At 26.0% G+C, this 21154-nt stretch overlaps 1 protein-coding gene across 1 annotated transcript; it reads left to right on the top strand.

Moving 5' to 3' along the window:
- The first annotated feature begins 5863 nt into the window (after positions 1 to 5863).
- On the top strand, positions 5864 to 7703 carry LOC135924777 (elongation factor 1-alpha, somatic form). The gene is made up of 7 exons (XM_065459885.1): positions 5864 to 6102; positions 6143 to 6322; positions 6363 to 6530; positions 6573 to 6701; positions 6744 to 6894; positions 6937 to 7193; positions 7237 to 7703. The coding sequence occupies exons 1-7, from the start codon at positions 5959 to 5961 to the stop codon at positions 7591 to 7593; spliced, it is 1386 nt and encodes a 461-aa protein (XP_065315957.1). The 5' UTR covers positions 5864 to 5958; the 3' UTR covers positions 7594 to 7703.
- Positions 7704 to 21154: the final 13451 nt, after the last annotated feature.

Genomic DNA, 21154 nt, shown 5'->3' with positions numbered 1-21154 from the left:
GGAAATTTGAACAATTCAATAGCCCGAAATTCCCAGATTAGGCATGAGTAAACTTGTGCATCGGCCGTATCCGGACTAAATATTTTTGGCCACGTCGAAAGCACTACCGTTATAAAATTCAAGCTGGCGCGCGGCCGATTTTAATATCTGCGGCGCATGGCCGGAGCAAAATTTTTTAGAAATAATTTCCATATTTTATGCTTTTTATTCTAATAATTGGTCTTTTATGTCAATCGGGATTTTGATGAATTCTCATTTTATCTATTTTAACATCATAATTTTTTTGACATCATTTATTATTCAATCAATCAAAAATCTGAAATTCTAAATGTTACCATAATTGTAAATATTTTTTAGTAGAGACACAATGTTCGAAAAGGTGTTTAATTAGGTGATTATGAGTCATTTGCATGAGTCATGGTTTATATTATCTGGTTAGTGAAATTGAGTACCTTTTGTTTAAAATCTTATCAAAAGAATAAGAAAAATTATTATTGCTTTTATAAACTACGGAGATTGAATTTGAGTTCGAGGCAGATCAAAGAAAATGCATAAGTACTAGATCTAATATCAGATATGTTAGATATTGATAGCTCTGATCTATACCCTGATACTAGTTTAATTGGCTATTCCTATGAAGACGTTAAAATTAAATGTCCCAAACAGGTTGCATAGTATAGTGATTCTACTCAAAAGATCATCTGGAGCATATAAAATTTTGATTACTAATGTGAATAAAATATCTCAAACTATGAATCAGATCTTCAGATCTATTAAAAAGCAATTAACTTTTCGTTCAAATTTTTAAGAAACAGTTGAATTTCTATAAGTACATAAAGACCTACCTTAAACTTGGCATCACTTTTTAGAAGTGAAATAGAAACAAATATATTAGTAAATGATGATGATAGCAGGACATTTCTCTAAATAAAAATAAGCTAAAAAAAACTTGAGTTACAATTTCTGATTTTTTATTTGCAAAAGTATGTTCATTTAATTTTTATTTCAAAAATAATTTAGATGTTGGCTTCTCTACTAGAACGAAGATTTAAGTTTAAAAATTGTGTCAAAGTATATATAGAACAAAATCACTCAATATTGGGATTTATTATAAAACATTTTAAACGTAGAGAGTATGATGGTATTAGGGTAGTAAATATAGAGATTGAGAATCAAGAGAAAATATTAAATTAAAATTATTTGACAAAATTAGCAACCATAAAAACAAGTACAAATTTTGATTCCACTTTAAGTGATTTAAAACAAGAATGCCATATTCTTCTCGGAAAACGCTATTCACAAAATATCAATGTTCCAAATTTCTCGATTGAAAAGAGGATCGAATTTCCTAATCTTTCACGCTAGCTAAAACTAATTCTTTGTGTTTCAACAACTAGCACAATTAGTGAAATTACTTCCTCTGGGCTGATATTGCAGGAAAATAAAATCACAAAAGGATTTTGAATATATAATGAATTTTATAAAAATCTAAAAATATACTAAGATATCTGTAGTGCAGTGTAATATATATTTTAATTTAATTTTTTTAGCAGGGCTAAAAATCGACGCGCTTTGGCGGCGTATCGATTTTTGAAACTTGCACCAGCCCCGATAGTTTCTGAAATTATCAGGAATAAAAGTGGTTATATAGGACAAACCAAGTTTTTAAAGTATTATATATTAAAGGCGATGAGTATGCTTAAGTTATATTTTGTATCCAGACACGTATTTAGGAATTTAGTTTGGGGGACGGGTAAGGGATTTTCAAAATAATATTAAAATTTTTTTTTATTCAATTTGAAGTTATTATTGAATTAAAAATTTTCAAATTTATTAGGACCAGTGATTAAAAATACTTACAATTATAATTAATCTTTAAATTTATCAAATGTAAATTCTAGATATATATTTATGTACCAAAACCTTTTAATTTTTAATATATCAACCGGCATATAATATCGATGCTGGACTATTCAGCTAAAATGGAGCGGCTTTAAAACTATAATATAACATTTATGAATCACTGTAAAATAAATCTGTGCTGGAAAAAATTTATATAAAAATAATTTTTTACGCATTTGAAATATATATAAATTTATAAAAATTAATGAATAAAAAAATTACCCGAATCAAACGTTGCAATTTCCCCTGTATTTGGTGTCAAATTCATAGGTATATTCTTGTATAAATTTTACTTTTCTATTTGTGCAAGTGCTAATGAATACAGATTAATCTATTAAAAAATATTTTTATATATGTAAGGGTTGTTTGATGAATAGAATCGACAAAAAAATAATCTAAAGGGGGGGGGGTGGGTAATAATGCAGGGATCCAAATCAAACCTGAATCGAACCTTTAAACGGTTTAAAACTGGTATTTTTTATCGAACCTAAACCGCTAAAAAAATATGCAACTGAACCTGAACCGAACCGCTAAAATGCCTCTGAACCGGTTCGAGTCTCATAATTTCATGCTTAAAAAATAATATGTAAGTTATTACTAGAATATTTCAAAAATTTTAATTATATTCGAATTGTTTTAAAGATTATTATCAATAACATTTGATTGATAAGTGTCAGTCATAATTTTTATAAACTTTAGTATATTGCCATTACAACATTTTTTAAATATTTTAAGCTTTAAATTATAATGCCTAGAGAAAAGTTAAATCCAATATATAAATATCGGTGGCGTTTTTATATACAGAATCAAATATTTGACAGCTCTTTTAGATTTTTAACTGTAGATACATTTTTAAATATATTTTATTTAGTATTAGAGTAACTGACTGCCAGGGATCCGAACCTGAACAGAACCATTAAACCGCTAAAAAAATTCTAGCCGAACCTGAACCGAACCTCTAAAATGCCTCTGAACCGGTTCGAGTTTCATAATTTTATGCTTATAAAATAATGGGTAAGTTATTACTAGTTTATTGCAAAAATTTTAATTATAAATTGTTTTAAAAATTCTTATCAATCACATTTGATTAATAAGTTTCAGTCGTAATTTTTAGTTATATTGCCATTTTCCAACATTTTTTAAATATTTTAAGCTCATAAATTATAATGCCTAGAGAAAAATTAAATCCAATATATAAATTATTTACATATTGTATTATAAATGACATATCAAATCTGATATCATACTGGCAGGGCCGGCTACCCAAGTTAGTGTGGAAAGATGTTTTTCAACAATTAAATTTATATTATCTCCTTATAGATGTAATTTAAGCAAGACGAATTTTGAAAATATATTAAGTGCAGCTTAATAAAGTAATTGTTCATATTAAAATTAATCATTGATATTTATTAGTTATATTTATAAATTAAATATTATTTTATAATGTGCAATTAATAAAAAAGAAGATTTTATGTATGTTTTTTATTTTAATTATGAAATAAATAAAAATATTCCTCCCTATACATAATTCGAATGTGGGTTTGAATACAAAAGTATTCAATCCGCTTTTTAGAGACTCGAACCGAACCGATATTTTTATTTATTACGAACCGAACCTGAGCCCTGAACCGAACCTATATTCGTTTCGGTTTGGATCCTGTAATAATGTATTGAAAATTTCGATTTAACCTATTTTTAAAAAACTGACATTATAATTATTTACAAATTTTTTATAAATAGGCCTCAAGATTTCGGCTAATATTAGCATAAATGTTTGACCCTCTTACTTAGCGATTTAGGAGAAATCAGCTTTTTTAAGAACACCACTAATGGGATTTTAATTTATTAATTTTTTACTTCCTATATTCATATTTAAATGGTGCCGTGTCGTTCGGGTCATGATATGAATTTATAAAGCTCTGTTTTAACTTTAAACGCAGCAATCAATACAACACTTTCTACAGTTTTCATGTCAATAAATATAAGATTTCCTAAAATAATAGTATAATTAAATAATTCGTATATTCTAATGCAGAGAAATAATAAGTTCTTTTATTGAGTCCAGGTGCCTATTTCTGAAGAGAAGTATTTTTCAAGCCATCCTGGCATTTCAACAAGTGCAACACTTCTAATAGATTCCTATAGCGCTTAAATGCCAGAAAATTTTTTGGAGGGAAAGTTTCTTTCAAAATCTACACCCCCCCCCCCTCCTCCACCAATTTTTTTTACCAACCTTCGGGCTCAATATTTGTCCACACATTATTTAACAATCACATGAAATTAATATTAAAAATCTTATGTCATCATTTATAACCTTCCATAAAATTCTAATTTAAACACTTTCAGGCCTTATGATTTAGGAAAGCAATAAACATTTTTTGGTGTAATAAACTAGATGTTGCTAACATTATCCTAAAAATTGACCATGAACCAGTATAAATTAAAACTAAAATGTTATCTGTAAATAAATAATTTAATTAATCATTGAACTCGAAATAAATATTTTTTCTTTATCATATATTTTTATCTTTAATATACAAAGAGTGTTTATTTTTATTTTATTCTACCCCCTTTTGGGTACCTTCCCTTTCAAAAAAAAAGTAGGCATATTGATTATCCTTCCACCCCTTCATTTCAAATAGACGATGGCATCCTCTAAATCCACAAAATTAGTGATTATCTAGTGAGAAAGGCTCTTAAAAAAATATTTTAATAATTTGCATTTGTTGGCTCTTAGGGAAATCGCTGATAGTGTTGTTAAACTGCTCGTTTTTAGCCGTTTTTAAAAATAAAAAACGGCTAACTCAAAATTTAAGCCAAAAAAATATTGCCTAAGCCTCGAGATTTCGCTAATAGATGTCCAAACCTTTGTTCCTTCTACAAATAAAATCTTCAGGCTTGTGTAATGCTATTCTGGGTGAAATATTTACCGTTTTCAAAAATCGGCTCAAAACGAGCCGTTTAACAACACTAATCGCTGACTATGCACTGTCTGCATTACTTATAAATTACCTTATAATCTCTAAATTTTAATAGACTTCTAATATACAATCTTATACTTCAATAATAGAGCTAAAATAGTTTAAAATACATTTTTTAAACATCATTAATAAATATTTAACATTTTTGAAAAATGCATATTTAATAAATATTTATATATAAATTATTTTTTAAAAAATGGAAAAACCAAAGGCTGTTTTTTTGTTTTTTCAAAACTTATTAATAATATTACTATTCTATTGAATAATATATTCTACCAATAATTATTAAAAACAATTTTAAATAGGATTATTGAAAAAATCACTATTTTATTTTTTATTGATACGTGATAAAGTGCATTCGCCCTCTCAACGTTGTAGGAACAACAATAATATTTATATACTCTATTAATATATTTTATAGTTAATATTGTTTTCATATTTTTGTATATAATCATTGTAATATAAATATACGCTCTTAAATTTATATTATAATGTTTTATTTATACAACTGGATCTTGGACTCATTATTAAAAGGAAAGTAAATACTATATAAATTGATACAAATAAAATTTAGACTAACCAATAAATCTATTAAATTTATTAAAATTTATAGTTACTTAATCATAAATAATACCTAGAATTTCATGTTCTATAGAATAATATTATAATATTTATTGTAAATTAGAATAGCAATATCTAAATAATATATATAATTAATATATTCTTTTATATAAATATAAAGTAAAGCGTACGAATTATTATATAAATGTATTTTTTAACATGTGATCGTGAATTAATCTATAAATGTTCTATCCAGGCATAGGAGAAATATTTTAACATAGCAACTATTAAAAATAAGAGATGAATTCAATATATATTTGGACTCTATAGATTTATTGTTTAATTACAATTTTAATTTTTGATTAATTAATAAAATATTTTATTTTTTTAAAATCATTATCCGAGTTTTATACCAAAATTACTCCATATTCCCGGAAACCATAACAACGTTTTGCTCCACATTTACAGTTTCCTTTTTTAACGACTAAACGTTCAGCATTATACAATATAAATCATGCCAAAAGATAAGGTTCATATAAATATTGTGGTTATCGGGCACGTAGATTCTGGTAAATCTACTTCAACTGGTCATTTGATCTACAAATGTGGTGGTATTGACAAAAGAACAATTGAAAAATTTGAAAAAGAAGCTTCCGAAGTATTTTTTTTATTAGTATTTATTTTTTACATATTTTTAGATGGGCAAAGGCTCCTTCAAATATGCCTGGGTATTGGATAAATTAAAAGCAGAGCGTGAAAGAGGCATCACTATCGATATTGCTTTGTGGAAATTCGAAACTAGCAAGTATTATGTAACAATTATCGATGCTCCTGGACATAGGGATTTTATTAAAAATATGATCACAGGAACATCTCAAGTTTTATATTGATATATAACTTAAATATAAAAAATTTTAGGCTGATTGTGCAGTTTTGATCGTTGCCGCAGGTGTTGGTGAGTTTGAAGCTGGTATATCTAAACAAGGACAAACTCGGGAACATGCATTGTTAGCTTACACTTTAGGTGTAAAACAATTAATTGTTGGTGTTAATAAAATGGATTCAACGGAACCCCCATATTCAGCAGTATAACCATTTTTTACTTTGTATTCTTTTAATCTTTTATAGGCTCGGTATGAAGAAATAGTTAAAGAAGTAAGTGCATACATTAAAAAAATTGGTTACAATCCAAAGGCAGTGGCTTTTGTTCCTATATCAGGATGGCATGGTGATAACATGTTAGAACCATCTGAAAAAGTATGTATTTTATAATTTAAGCATTATTATTGAATTATTTAGATGCCATGGTTTAAAGGGTGGACTATTGAGAGAAAAGAAGGAACTGTTACAGGCAAAACTTTAATTGAAGCATTAGATGCTATTCAACAACCCTCACGTCCTACTGATAAGCCTTTAAGGCTCCCACTTCAAGATGTATACAAAATAGGAGGTTAGATATTTTGTTTATAAATTAATATATAATTTTAAATAGGCATTGGCACAGTTCCTGTGGGTAGAGTAGAAACTGGAATTATAAAGCCAGGAATGGTTGTGACATTTGCACCTAGTAACATATCTACAGAAGTTAAATCTGTTGAAATGCATCATGAAGCTCTTACAGAGGCTGGTCCAGGTGATAATGTAGGTTTTAATGTAAAAAATGTGTCGGTTAAAGAGATAAGAAGAGGGCATGTATGTGGCGATTCTAAAAATGATCCGCCAAGAGAAACCAAGTCATTTTTAGCTCAAGTAATTTGATATATAGTATATATTTAATTGCTATTTAACTTAGGTGATTGTTTTGAATCATCCTGGTCAAATAACTAAAGGCTACACACCTGTTTTGGATTGTCACACAGCTCATATTGCTTGCAAATTTCAAGAAATCAAAGAAAAAATTGATAGAAGAAGTGGTAAAAAACTTGAAGATAATCCACCAAATATTAAAAGTGGAGATGCAGCTATTGTAGAGATGATTCCAACAAAACCCATGTGTGTGGAAAGTTTTGCAGATTATCCACCATTAGGACGTTTTGCAGTTAGAGATATGAGGCAGACAGTAGCTGTTGGTGTCATTAAAGAAGTTGAAAAGGCTGAAGCAGGCACAGGAAAAGTCACTAAAGCAGCTCAAAAGGCAGGAAAAAAATAAACTTTTATTCACTAGATTATATGGTAAAGAATGTTTTTCATTTTATATTTTTATAAAATATGATATATGAATTCATTAATAAAATAATTAAATCGGATAATATAAATAAATTGAGTCTGGACTGGATTGCTTACTCTTATTTCATATAATACTGTAATTTTAATTTGTCATAGAATTGATTTATATATTATTTATCACATCAATAAAGTTTTTTTTAGATCATTTGAAAATACTTTTATTTTACATTATTCTAAAGCTAGAATATGATATTTAAAAATAGCCATATTGACATTTATAAATAATTATATAAAATAGAATGTAAACTAGCTATCTATAGCTGATTCTGTTCTATGACTTGATGACCTATAGTGAAAATAAATTTTTTGATTTTTAACCCCACACCAATATATGTTCAATATCAAATTATAAATTTTGTGACTCAAACCTCCCCAATTCATCTAAGCTTTAAAATAATAGAATAATGATGAATTTTCTAGCTTTTATACCTAGTCACTAATTTGCCTAAATTATCAAATAAAATAAATCAATTTGAATTGTGTTGGATAGTAAAATATAAATCTAATAAACAACTGAATTGGATTTATTATTCATTTATTTTTTTAAAATTACAATTCGCTTTATTGGGGCCACTAAATTAGTTAAGAATACTCATGTTTTCACCTCGTTCTCTGTATGAAATGAACTGGACTGGCTCATAATTTTCAAAATAGATATGGATAATTTAGGCAAGTAACGACTATCTGAATTAACTGGTCAGTATTTTTTAAAAATGAGCTTAAAATTAAAACCTCATTTTATTGCAATTTTTAGGAAATGGTAACCAAAAATAATTAATGTAGTTTTTTATCATCATAGCTCTATTACTAGTGATCTACATTGGACCTAAATAAAAATTATGTTTATGTAGTTTGGCCCAAATTTATTTAAATAAGAAACAATTGTCTTTCAATATAGTTTTACTTTGAACATAATTGAGCTTTATCATTCAACAAGGTCCCATGTTTCCTGAAGATATCTATTATTTTAAAATTTAAGCTCACCTCCCAAATTTTTTATATTTTTGCCTGACATTAATATCAGCAACATGGAATATTTATTATATCCTCTAATTTTTTTTCAAAGTGGAAGTGAGCAAATAGGTCAATTATATTTTTATCAGAGACCAGCAGGTCAAGCCTGGATACATGTGTTTTGATTTAAATTTTTAAATATACCTATGTCAGACATGAAATTTTTTTTAAAAAAGAGATGGGCTGTATATTTTTAATCACCATTATTATTAGCTATAAAAATTAAAGATATATAATGATTTGAGCTGAGCGCAAGTAGTACTTTCTATATGTCTCTGCTTTTTATCATATTTGGTAGTAATAATATTTTAGAAATATAAATCAGTTATATTTGCTATTGCTATAGTCATTAGTAGCATAAGTTGAAATTGTTATCTTACTCTGAATCCTGGCCTAGTATTTTTGCTTAACCTGAATTTCTATTTTACCTGCATGGAATTTTTGAATGATTTTGCAAATTGTTTTAAAAAGAAATGAAAAATATGTGCACTAATGTTAAACTTCATTATAAGTTTTACCCTCCACCTGATTAATCATATTAAATTTTTTATTGTATATTAATCCAGGGACCTGGAGTGGTAACGAACCATCAAACCGTTATAAATATCTGAACCATAAACCGAACTGATGTAATTATCTTTTGAAGGACTAAAAAGATCCTTTATAAAAAACGGTTATACTGGTTCAGTTTTTATATTTTAGAAATGGAAATAATTTGAATATCCAGAATTATATAATCTTGCATTTATACTACTGGCGTTTCCAACTACAAATTTCTGTAAAAAGGGCTTTTTCGGGGCTAAAATTTGTGTTATCATCACAACAGGAAACTAGAAAATATATTACTTATACGTTCAAATAATATATTTAAAAATGAGTTACCTGTATTAATCTCATGACTCATGAGATCAATTGTTAAAAATAGTGCTATATACATTTCTAAAAACATCCATGTTCAAATTTGGCTGACAAAAAATGAATGCAACTAAGTTCATCTTCAAAAAAGGAAATCATTCACGTTTGTTCAAAAATAAAACTTAAAAATAATAGCTATTCGATTATAATTTCAAAGTCTAATATTTAACATTTAATAATTTCTACTTTTAAGACTTGAAATACCACAATCTTAAATTTTTAGTGGTAGTGTCTTTAAATTAACTTGATTTTTACTTTTTGGACACATTACATTTAGTAAGGATAGGATGTTTGGGCCATAGAAATGTTAATTAACCTGAGTTATAATTTTCAGTCATGATGAAATAACACATGCTTTATTAATCTATAAAATATTAAAATTAATAAACTATTATGTGATTGTGGCCAACTAAAATATTCAAATGTGGAAAGGGAAACTTGTGATGGTGAATAAGATTTAGTAAAGAATTGACATATATAATTGTCTGGTATTAGTGATCTGCATTGGGCCTAATTTTCAAGCCCAGACCTGGCCCAAAATTTTTTTAAAAAAAATAATAAAGAAATTAATGGCATCTAAATAAAATTTAATATAAAATATTAGGCTCAGCCTGAACTTGATTGTAAAAAAATTAAGCCCTGGTGAGTTATTTTTTTATATTTGTTTATGTGAATATTAGCGACTAGTGTTGCGTAATCGGCTAAAAACTACGCCTAAACCTAATTAGGTTAAGCTTAAAAATCGGCTAAAATTAAATTAGTCAAAATTCTGCATCGATGCTTAGCATTAATTATTATTTATTTTAGTAAAATAATTTATTTTATTTATATTTAATGTAAACATTTTATTATTATCAACAAATAAACATGATATGATTTAAATTTTTTTATTTATATTATTATATTTTGAAATGAAAATAAATTTATTTATTAGATGTTTTTATAATAAAAAAAAATAATATGCTGCTATATTGTAAAAATCTAATACTCTTTTTAATATAATTTATTAGTGATTTTCACAATCTTCTTTGTAAATACATCTTTTATTGAGGAATTATTGTAATTTTATTTAATAAAATAAACAATCTTTTAGTGAAATATAATTTTTTTTAATCATTTTTTTAAATTATCTATTTTTTATTAAATGAGGTGGATTTTATGAAACTTTTTTATGTTAAAATAAGTATTAATAAGATGTTTAAATAAAAATTTAGTGAAGATGTACCAATGAAAAGTGTCAATTGTCATAATCGTTATTTTATAAGTTTTATGAATTTTTTTGAAGAAAATATGTTAAAATAAGTATTAATAGGATGTTTAAATAAAAATTTAGTGAAGATGTACCAATGAAAAGTGACAATTGTCATAATCGTTATTTTATAAGTTTTTTGAATTTTTTTGAAGAAAATATGTTTAATAAGTATTAATAAGATGTTTAAATAAAAATTTAGTGAAGATGTACCAATGAAAAGTAACAATTGTCATAATCGTTATTTTATAAGTTTTATGAATTTTTTTGAAGAAAATATGTTAAAATAAGTATTAATAAGATGTTTAAATAAAAATTTAGTGAAGATGTACCATAGAAAAGTGACAATTGTCATAATCGTTATTTTTAAAATTTCTTTGATGTAAATGGGTAAAAATATAGATTGTAAAATTAAAATTGCCTGAGTATGTGCCATAGAAAAAACATGGTAATAATAGATTCTTCCACAAAAACAGGAACAAATTGGCATTTTGTTACATCCGTTCATCGGGTCAGAAATTAATATGCAAAATTTATATCATAATATCTAATCCTAAGTTAGAAATTATTATTTATTTGCCAATTTTCATCAGACAATCTTGTTTAAGATTTGGGTAAACTTTTTTTCTTATTTTAAAATCAATATCGATGCAAATCAATTGTTAAAATTTTTGGTGCCATAATTAAATTTCCTGCAATCATATAGAAATTTTTCTTCCAATACAATATTTTTTATATAAATAATAATCAACCTTATTTTTATATTACCTATTTATTTCTTCATAAATATATTATGAACATTATATTCATTATCGAATATAATCTTATTCATTTTGCAAATATCTTATTATTTTATTTTATACTTAAAAATTAACAACATAAAATTTTAGATTTTCTAAATGTCACCATGAGGCATAGATAGAAATATGTATTAATCAAAGACAAAAGAATAATTTAACTTTAAAAAAAAGCATGAAACAAAAATAGTCATTTGCATAAAAGACAATATATTGATGAAAATACTGAAGACAGTTTATTAAATCTTTATTAATTTATATAATATCTATAATGTATATTATAAACGATGATAAATAAATGAAATATAATTGATATATTTGAATAAAATAGTCACAAATATCTAGTGAATAAAAAAAAAGTTATATTCAATTTTGAGCAAAATATTTTATTATAAAAAAAAAGTTTAAAATATAAATATTGAAATATGATAATAGCATTAAGTTGATTTAAATATTTATTCCCCCAACTCCCACATGTCTGTAATTATCTTTTCCCAAGCATTTAGACACAGACACCATCTGAGTGTATTAGGAGCCAATCTATTTCTTTTTTTTCGTTGCTGTATCGCCGGCACGCGAAAAAACTCGCTCACTAGCCACAGAAGAAGCTTGAGCACTTAAATAATCATTCGCCATAGATGATAGTCTAAAATAAATATATGCATAATTGAATTAAATTTTTAAGATATTTTCGATTTTGATTAAAGTTGGTAAAAATTAATAATATTTTATAACATTTTACCTAGGAAATCTACCAGAATTAATCTTCCAATAATCTAAAATTATTGCATACCCTTTCAAAGGCGGTTCCGACAGATATAACGCTATCTCATCGGAAGTGTGCTCTATTGCCGATGTTCTAAAATAAATATGAGGAAAAATCAATCATAAAAATATAAATTTTTAATACGTTCGCCGACTTTGTAAAACTGTCTCGGTGAAACATATTGGTCTATCTTTTTCCAAAGATTCTCCGTTAACTTGATTTATTTGAGGATAAAAAGCCTCATAATGTTGCCTAAATCTAATACGAAACCTGTCATGATAATCTTCATACTTTAAAAAGGAAGGCAACGCCTCTATTTTTATTCTAGGATCGAGAATTGTACATATGTACATAGGTAAATTATCAAATTTTTTTATATATTTGTTACATTTTTCGTTCATGCTTTTAATAGCCTCTAATATACAAGATGGTAAAGGCGTATTCAAAGCTTCATAATGTAGCAAATATTCCAATATACTGTCCAACTCCAAATATACCATACTAATGCCAATTGTTGGCATTTTTTCAGAGCTTACCTTTTATTATTCATTTTAAAAAAATTTATAACTAAAATACCTCCTTCGTCAGAAGATAGAAATGTGATAGAAAACTTTCTATTTGTTTCAAAATTTTTACATCCTCAGCATCCATATCACAATCATCTATATACAATCGTGCTATATTGCACAGCGCGTCTATTTCCTTCAAATAAAAAATATATTAATAAGTGAACACATAAGTTATTCAAAAATATTTTAATATATTTTGAGAAAATATATAAGATTAAATTTAAACATTAAATTCTAATATCAAATAAATAATGTAATTTAAATTTTAATGGTAAATATTATGTACTTCGTTGGCTTTTTGGAGCATAAGAAATGTGCTATTCCACCTAGTTGGGCAAGGTAAAGGAATAGTCACATTTTTGCGCGTCTTTAGTCGGAATTCATTGAGAATTTTATCCGAGCGATGTAATTTTGTAACGATTTTTCCTATTTTTGATAACTTTGTTGACATCTTTTTAATGCCTTTAGAAACTATTAGATTGATAATATGAGCCAGGCATCTCATATTATTTAAAGGTTTTAGTGAGATGTCTTTTTTTTCTTTGATTTCAAAATTTTTAAAGCCGCTAATATATTGGCGGCATTATCGTGTGTTATGAATAATACTTTATCAAATAAATTATAATTTTTTAGGGACTCCCATATTAAATCAGCCGCATCAGTGGCTTTATGGGGATGTGGAAAACGCACGATATCGAGTAAAATATTTATCATTTTATAGTCCTTGATAAAATGGGCAGTGATCGCGCAGTACGATATGCCATTCAGTCCAGACCATATATCAGTAGTAAGAGGTATACCGTTTTTTAAATCTTTGAAATAATTTATTATTTTATATTGGCATGCATCAAATATTTTTCGGAGTTTTTCCTTTGCGGTAAATCTTGACCAAATTTTAATTGAATAATTAATATTTAATAATATATTTCGGAAGTTTTCCGATTCGAATATTTTGATGGGAAGATTATCCCTTATTATAAATTTTAGTGTATTCATATTTATAATTATATTTTCTGTAGGCGTTATTAGTTTTTTAGATATTGATTTGAGATCTTTAATATTATTAAAATTCAAGGCCGGATGTTTTAAATTGATATGTCTTTTTATGTTACCTAATAAATAGATTTTTATTTATATATTTACATAATAAATAAAAAAAAATCTGTAAATTATATTTTAACAACTTTGCAAAAACGAAATAAAACTACAAAATTTAAAAAGAAGTTATACAACCCAACTTCCTTACTATTTAAGAGTTCAAGTCCCTAAACGGAACATGTTTTAAACTCTTATTATATCGTAAAAAATTAGAAAAAATATATATTTAGAGCTTACTATTTGCGGTCTTAATGCTGAATACGTTAGCACAATTTAAGCATCTTTTATGAGTTTTTTGTGGGGTAATTTCAAATAAACTTTTAACAAACAAATTGAAATTTTCACAAATTTTTCTCTTACAAAATAATTTCAAAATTCTGTTTTTTTTTATAAATATATTTTTTACATTAAAGTAAAATGAATCCATCACCTACTCAGAATCCATTGCCAACCATCGATATTATTTCAGAATACTCAGAAATACAATCTTCTCAAAATTCTCTTTCTCGTATAGAAGATATAAGTGTATATGAATCAGAGTAAATATTATTATTTTTTATATAAAACTTAACTTAATTTAATTTTTAGATATGCGAGGATATGGAAGATGAAGAATCATATCCTTCGACTTCAGCCTCGATAAAGAGCGACGTTAAAAGTTTATTTGAGCTTTCTCCCCTTCACTTCGTCACTTATAATCATTTCTTTCCTCCCCTTTCTTTTCTTTTTTACTTTTTAAATAAAGAAATGCATGTAGGGGAGACCAGGGCTAGTCAGCGCAAGAGGCTTGTCGATTCAAAGGATAAATTTGAAATAAGGTTCTAAAATAGAATTCTATAATATCCATATTTGGGGATGAAAATAATTTATAATATTTAGCCATTTAAATTTTTATCTGTTATGACATGTTTTAAAGTAAAAATTACAATATTTTCACTTTATATTATTAGGTTTAGGTTGTATTAAAAAATTAAAAGTTTAAACATGACAAAATGGACATTATATGAAAGTTAAATATCTATTTTAATATTTGGGAAGTTTCAGATTAATATATATTGCATAAATATATGTTAAGATCAAATTAGTAATATTACCTAGTGGGTGCAATCAGTCAATTTTTATGATATTATTATGGTACCCAAATATATATGCAAAATTCAAAATAGGAAAATTTTTACTAAAAAGGATTATGAAGAAGCTATAAAACTGTATGAAAATGATATCTCATTAAGAAAAATACCATTTATTACAGGTTAAAATATAATATTTTATAATTGTAACATATAAAATAATAATTATTATATAAATTTATTAATGTGATTTTTCATAATACATTTCAATTTTAATATAATATCAGACCTAAATAAATATCTTGCAAACTAAAATCTTCATATATATATTGTGATAATACTATATATTTGTCACAGATATTATATATATTGCATATATAAATTATAGATTCTTAGTAAGATCAATTATTTAAAATGAATTATAGCAAACAAAATATATCTATTTTAATTGATATATGATTCAAATTAATACATTTTATTAGATATGAACATTTTAGCATATAAATTTTAGCCTGATAATATCAATTAATTTAATATATCTAGCAAACTATTCTTATATATATCTATTTTAATTGACAATATAATATAATTCAAATTAATTCATTTTATTAAGCCTGTTAATAAAATCAAATGATGTTATATATTTAAATATAGAATTAGATAAATTTTGAGTAAATTATTACTATTAAAAAATTAACATTAATAAAAAATTAATAAAAGATGTGTGTATTATATGTAAACAGGATTATAGAAGTTTTCATAGTTTTGAAGATTGGTTTCAATGTAGAGTGGTTCTCAGCCAAAAAAAATTGTTATTTTATTTAAAAAATTGTTATTTTATTTGTTATTATTGTAAATAGAGAATATTATATAAATAAAGTATCATAGTTATATATTAAAATCTGAAAAAAATTTTTTTTATCCCATTAGATGCCTAATAAACTACTTGATTCGACTATTCCCATCGATGACCCGACTAACCATGGGTTCGGGGCTACTAGGTTCAAAAAATGACTTTTACTAAAATCTTTTTAGAGAAATAATTATTAAATATTTAAAAAACAGTGTATATTTATAGGTAGAAGTTTAAGGTTATATTGGTATTTTGTAAGATCTTATATGATCATTATTTTCGGAGCTATGATGTTTTTGACAAAAATTGGGCCGAAGCTCTTGTCCCCCCTATCTTTCTTCCGATATTTGTGACAATATATAAATAAATATTATAGGAATAATGTTTTTTAAAATTTATTTAATTAAAGTGGATTTTTTAAAATTGAACGAAAAAACACGATAGTGTTCATCAAAAAGGAACGCGTTTACCTTAAAAAGTTCATCAAGAAATAAAGGAACGCCGTTTATTTTTTTTTCAAAATAAAACAAACTTCGTTCAAGAATGCTTTCATTGTTTTTTTTTAAAAAAGCATCGTTCACAAGCGCGTTTACAATATTAGTTATAAAAATAACTTTCGGAAATACCATTTGTTAAAGTTAAGATAAGTTAAAAAATAGTAATGTATATATACATTTTGTACTTGAAAGCTCCATGTGTTCGCTGTCCGAATTTCCTTAAATTTAGCATTTTATTCGCTTAAATTATATTTGTAAAGCCATGGTTTCTTCTATTGCAATGAAGATTATTTTATTAATTTTAATTAAAATGGGCAAATTAAAATTTATAAAATATTACCACTTTAAGCTTTAATTTAATATTTTTGGACACCTTGATAATTTTGTTTTGCGACAAATTAAATAAAAGTATGTTGTTTCCCATTGATTGGATTACTAGTTAAAATATTATATTTTGGGATGGAAAAGAGATCCTGTGTCGCTGGATAAACAAAAGAATTCGCTTTTCCTTTAGGGTGAAAATTTTTTTTATCATAATTTCATCTCTTTGCATATCCCTTTCTTGAACAAATCATCCACAATCGTTTTCATATAGGTTACATATCCTCTAATTATATCATTCCTTATTCCTCACATGGATTTAACATATTTTACTTATTTATGAGTCTATGAATTTGAATATTAGTATTGAGATAGGTAAACCGATTGGAAATATTGCGTAAATTTTCTATTTCTGAGGCAGTGATGTTAAGCTGCTCGATTTTTAGGAACGGCTAACTCAAAATTTTAACCAAAAAATACTACGCAAACTGGATATTTTTCTTATAGATGGCAAAAAGTGACTAATATTATTTTGGCTAAAATATTAAATTAAAATTTATGGAATCGTGTTTTTGACAAAACTGTCCCAGGTATTTAGATAGATTTACTAAATTTCATTTAGTTTTATTTTCACTGCTTCATGTTTGGGTATGGTTGTGAATATTTACCTTTAATATGCTCCTCCGCATATTTATAAAATGGTAATGATATGAGTATTTAACCTTTATAAACTGTTAATTTACCATGATAACTAATCGTTTTACTATGCCGTTTTGCTTGAAATTTACTTCATGGTAACAAACATTGATAAAGTTTTTACTATTTCTGCATTGTACTTCTGAACCATCTAAAAATAATAATTTTTTTCTTGTGGGATGTCGAATGTTTTTTAAAAAATGAATCAAAAGTCATTTGAATAAATGGAATGAAGCGGTGGTTGTATCTAAGGTTCCGATATTACCAAAAGGCTTATGTGGTTTATTTGATCTCCCATTTTATAATAAATTAAGAATGGGTGGGGTAATGGAGGATTACAAATGATTTTGCTTACATTTATATATATTGTTAATATTTAATATACCCACAGCGTTTTTAATATTTTTAGCAGCGTTGCTAATTCACAGCCTAAAATCACACATTATGTATTCCGCTAGCTGCTGTTAATATACATGCTCAAATTTTCTATATACAAATTTAAATATTTTTTTACAATAAGATATAATGTAAGTAAATTTATTAAATATCAAATTCAAAGAAATTCAGAAAGCGAAACACACGGAGCTTTCAGGTTTAAATTTTATAATAAAAATTACAACATTATTATTGAAATTTTTTTTTAATATTTAGTTGATTTTGCATGTTTCTACTTATGGGTAAATTCGTCTAATTTCTGGCTATGTTTTTCAATATTTTCTAATACAAAAACCATTACTTTCAATAGCTTACATAACATAAAAAATTTGAGGCAATATGTCTGTAATCCCCCCACCCTTCCTAATTTTTTTACCCACTAACACCCCCCCCCCCTTCCTAAGAGCTTACTCCTCTCAAAGTTATTTGAAGGCATTTCTTCAACCCCTTTCCCCTTCTTCCCTTCATTTAGACACTACTACCAGTATATTTTAAATGAAACAAAATTTTTATTATATGAATTAATCGGAAGTTCTATTCATTTTAATTAATTGATTTTTTTTAAATTGGCCTAGCCCGGATTTTAAATTTTTTAGGTATTTATGGATATTATTTGACTAAATATATTTAAAACAAAGCAATAAGAGATACAGGAATTTAATCTCTTTATCTATATAACCGATATCATAAATAGTTGAACACTTGCCGATTCTTTGATATTTCTAATCAAGACATTTTATATTTTAATTACATTTAAATTCTTATTTACTATAAATTATTTTGTGCATATTAAGTTTATGAGTTACGTATATTAATAATTTTCAAGCCCGGCCCGATGTTCTTTTTACATATCTACAAAACTCGTCCCGGCAGATACACGGTACGGCTAGAAGGTTTCGGGCCGGGCCAAACTTAAATATGTTTTAGATCGGGTTGGATCAAGCTTTATATTTTTTCAAAAAATTTAGGCCAAGCCGGGCTTAAATTTTTAAATGTGATATCTTTCAATTTTGTGAAATAAACTGATGTATTTTAAAATTTTTGCAAGTGCCCAATATTTTTTATATAATAAAATTTTTACAATTAAAAAAATATCAAAATTTTCTATTATTTAATAAATTCTGGCCGGGCCAGGTGGACAGATAATTTTTATTTTAATTTCGGGCCGGAATTTTTGGCATCAATAAATAAAATATTTGTTCGGGTTCAGACTGGGCTGGAGAATTTTTTTTTAAAAAATTTCGGACCGGATTTGAAAACCCAATGCAGATGCATAATTCTTTTAAAAAAATTTGCCCTGTCCGGTTCGAGCGAATTGGAAGTCCGACCCAACGCGTAGTAAAAATTATTTATCCTCCCGGCCTGCCAATATAGAATTTCTTTAAAAAAATATAGTTATATTTTTACACCTATCATAATAATGTTTTTGATCATTCTACAACAAATAAAAATAGTGAAGCCTTGTTTCTTGCAAATATTTTAAAATATATCATTTTTAAAAATATACTCGACATGCCCTGAATTTTGAAAACAGACACAGCATGAGATCTCTAATTATATAAATTTAAAAATAAATTCGACATGCCCTTAATTTTGAAAACAGACACAGCCTGGGATCTCTAACCATATAAATTTAAAAGTAAATACATGTAAAATCATAATTTACAAGAAATATCTATAGAAATAATTTTAATGCAAATTTAATAATTAGAATTCAAATTCTTATTTTTGATAGATGTGAAAAAAATGTATTTACTAAATATTAGGGTTAATTCTTTTCTTTTGATATAAATCATTTTAAAATTAGCGTTGAAGAAAATTGTAAAATTATTTTTACCACCTAATCTGTTTATAAGGTAAATAATTTTATCATCTTCTATATATATATTCATATAGGAACAATTTAGAAGAATTAAATGATTTATAAAACTCGATTTTCTTTTTTAATCCGATACAATAATCATACATCTAATAAAAAAAAAGATACAGTTATATATAATAGATTCCTAGGAAATATTATATTTTTGTTCTTCATACTCGACCGGTTGGGTTTATATTAAAATTTTGAGTTAATTAGAATAGAAAGGCTAAAAAAATTTAACGTAACTTCAGCTATTGTTAAATGTCAATATAAATTAATGACAGTTAATTTGAAGCCAATTTTATTTAAACGTTTTCAACAATGATTTTAAATAAAAAAAATTTTCTAAAAAAAAAATTAAAATTATAAATCCTAGGTTAGCATATAATGATTTTAACACCATTCTCATTAAATAAATAGTAGTTTTATAAAATGCATTATAACTTATGTTCGAATTTTTAATATTGAATATGGAATGGTTTCAACATTTGTGATAGTGATTATTAGCATTATAATTCTATTAATGATAATTTCACCGATCGCACTATTCGCCTTGAAAGATTGCTTCAATAAATGTAAAAAAGGTAGAAAAGATAAAGACAAAACATCAGGGTCTTGCGAAGCCCTAACTGATAAAAAAGCCTTGTTAAGTAGCGAAGAAATATGGAAGGACTACAAAGTTGGACTGACTCATAGCATGTACAGCGTTCATTTCGACACGGAAGCAGGTGACACAAAGACTAAGGACATACCCGAACAAATTGGTTCTCTTTATACACCCGAAATAGAGGGGCAATATGAAAATCAACCGGAATCATATTTTCCTACCGTTTATCCTCCTGATGCTTCTACACCGGCTGAAGATGGGGAAGGAAATTACACTCCTGATCCGGGTTAATTTATTATTCGCTGAAGACGATTGCCTATATAACTTGTTTGAACCAATTTTTAATATTCAATAAATTTATCAATTTAATTTGATCTACAATTTATATCATTAAGATCATTATTTTAATAGACTATTCTGGGTTATTCTTGTTATTATGAAAGATTTAAAAATAATAAAGTGTATTTTTAATATTTCACTTGCCTTTCTAATAGTAAAATTTAACAAACTGAGTGTGTTGTGTTTCTATATTATATCGAAATAATTTAGGATGCCTATCATCTAATTGTCAATCAAACTTAAAATAGGCTAATTATAATTCAAGACGACAGCTTATATGAATTTACTAATCAACGGCCAAATTAAACCATATTTTTAAAGTATATATTAACCCTACCACATATCTGTTCAATCTTTTGGCCTTAACCCCAACCTCGCCCAATAGTGGTTTCAGAAA

Source organism: Gordionus sp. m RMFG-2023, chromosome 2, assembly GCF_954871325.1.
Source record: "Gordionus sp. m RMFG-2023 chromosome 2, tfGorSpeb1-WG-v2, whole genome shotgun sequence".
Taxonomy (NCBI): Eukaryota; Metazoa; Nematomorpha; class Gordioida; order Chordodea; family Parachordodidae; genus Gordionus; species Gordionus sp. m RMFG-2023.
This window is presented reverse-complemented; position numbering and strand designations above follow the sequence as displayed.